We start from the raw sequence: 2,380 nt of genomic DNA, 5'->3' as shown, positions 1-2,380 counted from the left end.
ACTGTTCTGAAGGGCACTTCTGTCACAGCAGTGCCCATTGCCTGTCCCTGCCTGCGCCCACAGCACTGACACACAGCAGGACGGTGACCAAGCTGCCAGAGCACTCAGGCCTTGCACCAACACCAGGGATGAGAAGGAGAGTGTGGGAGTGGAACCAGAACAGCTCTGGAAGAACAAGCGCTGGTGCTCCCTGGCAGGGCTGCCATGACGGACTCTTTTCCCTTCCACCCATGAACACAGAAACTGTCCCTGCAGCTCCAAACAGGCCTTGGTGAAAGGATCTCAGGAAAAAATGCATGCTGCAGGGACTTTTAATTTGTTTAAACACACATAGAGCACAGCTCCTCATTTACACAGCTCCTCAATAAGCAAAGAAGACAGTGAATTAGAAAGGGGATGACAATATTATCACATGTAGAAAACCACAAGTGGCAACAAAAGATAGAGAAGACAGGTTGGGCCTGCAACAATTTATACTGTAACGGTTATGCAGAAGATTATGGGCAGTTTGTTGCTTCAGAAAATAATCCAGCCCCCAGTTTCCACAGGGAATCCTTGAGCTCCTGGTTCCTCATGCTGTAGATGAGGGGGTTCACTGCTGGAGGAACCACTGAGTACAGAACTGACACCACCACATCCGTAGATGGAGAAGAGATGGAGGGGGGCTTCAGGTAGGCAAACATGGCAGTGCTGACAAACAGGGAGACCACGGCCAGGTGAGGGAGGCAGGTGGAAAAGGCTTTGTGCCGTCCCTGCTCAGAGGGGATCCTCAGCACGGCCCTCAAGATCTGCACATAGGACACCACAATGAACACAAAACACGTAAAACCTAAACAGGCACTGACCACAAGAAGCCCCATTTCCCTGAGGTAGGAGTGTGAGCAGGAGAGCTTGAGGATCTGGGGGATTTCACAGAAGAACTGGCCCAGGGCATTGCCCTTGCACAGGGGCAGTGAAAATGTATTGGCCGTGTGCAGCAGAGCATTGAGAAACCCAGTGGCCCAGGCAGCTGCTGCCATGTGGACACAAGCTCTGCTGCCCAGGAGGGTCCCGTAGTGCAGGGGTTTGCAGATGGCAACGTAGCGGTCGTACGACATGACGGTGAGGAGACAATACTCTGCTGTGATCAAGAAGAGAAACAAAAAGAGCTGTGTCGCACATCCCAAGTATGAGATGGCCCTGGAATCCCAGAGGGAATTGGCCATGGACTTGGGGAGAATGGTGGAGACGGTGCCCATGTCAAAGAGGGCGAGGTTGAGCAGGAAGAAGTACATGGGGGTGTGGAGGTGCTGGTCCCAGGCTATGGTGGTGATGATGAGGCCGTTGCCCAGGAGGGCAGCCAGGTAGATGCCCAGGAAGAGCCAGAAGTGCAAGAGCTGCAGCTCCCGTGTGTCTGCGAACGGCAGGAGGAGGAACTGGGTGATGGAGCTGCTGTTGGACATTTGCTGCCTGTGGGCATGAGGACCTGTCATAGGAAGAAAAGATAGTGAAGGTTTAGATGAGACTTCTCTGGGAATAATCAAACCCATTTCCCACTGACCCTCCCACCCTGTCACACAAAGAGACACTTTTATTTTTCCAGGAGAACGTCCTGGCTGAGCCCTCGTTGGTGCTTGATGAGTGTGCAATGAAGAGCAGGGTCTCTGCCCAGGGGCTCCTGAGGAGTCAGCCTGACCCTGTGTGATCGGGTGGGCAGAGGCCAGTCCTGGGGTTCAGCTTTGTCAGCTGGAACCGCTCCTGGTGCTGAAGGGACTGTCAGCATCTGTACCCCCAGGCCTGAGAAACTGAGTTGGAGAGGTTTGGTGTTTCTACAGCTCCTTCTGCCCTCCCACCCTGGGGAGTGTTGTTGGGTGTCAGAAACCCTCAGCATTTCTGCTGCACTCAGGGAGAACAGAGCGAGTCCCGCGAGACCAGAGGATGCCTGTGGGTCAGTGCAGAGTGAGGGCAGCTGCTCTGTCCCTCTGTCTTGCTCCAGCTGCCCTGGGCTGGCACCTTTCTGAGATGGGGGCTGATCACACTCCCATGTTACCCTGAAAAGCCACCAGACACTGCTGAGAGCAGAGTGATCCACCTCAGACCATGACATGTGTCACCCTTTCCTAAGGTCTCAGCACCCAACGTTTAGCCCAAGACACACACGGCTCATTCCCCAGCCCCACAGACTGCATTGCCCACAGCCCACAGGTCAGAGCAAAGCTGGGACACGTGTGCCCATGGACACACCTGCAGGAAAGGACCCACAAGATCAGGCTGTGACTCTGCAGCTGAAACTGCCATCCCCAGAGAGCCTGACAGCAAGAACAAGATCCCAACAGCAGTGACCCAGAGCAGGGGAGCAAGAAGGAAAATGCGGTGAGGGTGGGTGTGAGAGAGGCCAGGG

General features: G+C 54.6%; 1 protein-coding gene across 1 annotated transcript; it reads right to left on the bottom strand.

The window, feature by feature from the left end:
* Positions 1 to 497: 497 nt before the first annotated feature.
* LOC135577647 (olfactory receptor 14J1-like) lies at positions 498 to 1,061 on the bottom strand (the record flags this gene model as incomplete). Its single annotated transcript, XM_065047778.1, has 1 exon — positions 498 to 1,061. A coding segment is annotated over one exon (564 nt), but the record flags the coding sequence as incomplete, so codon positions are not given.
* Positions 1,062 to 2,380: the final 1,319 nt, after the last annotated feature.

Source organism: Columba livia, unplaced genomic scaffold (assembly GCF_036013475.1).
Source record: "Columba livia isolate bColLiv1 breed racing homer unplaced genomic scaffold, bColLiv1.pat.W.v2 Scaffold_132, whole genome shotgun sequence".
Lineage (NCBI taxonomy): Eukaryota > Metazoa > Chordata > Aves > Columbiformes > Columbidae > Columba > Columba livia.
This window is presented reverse-complemented; position numbering and strand designations above follow the sequence as displayed.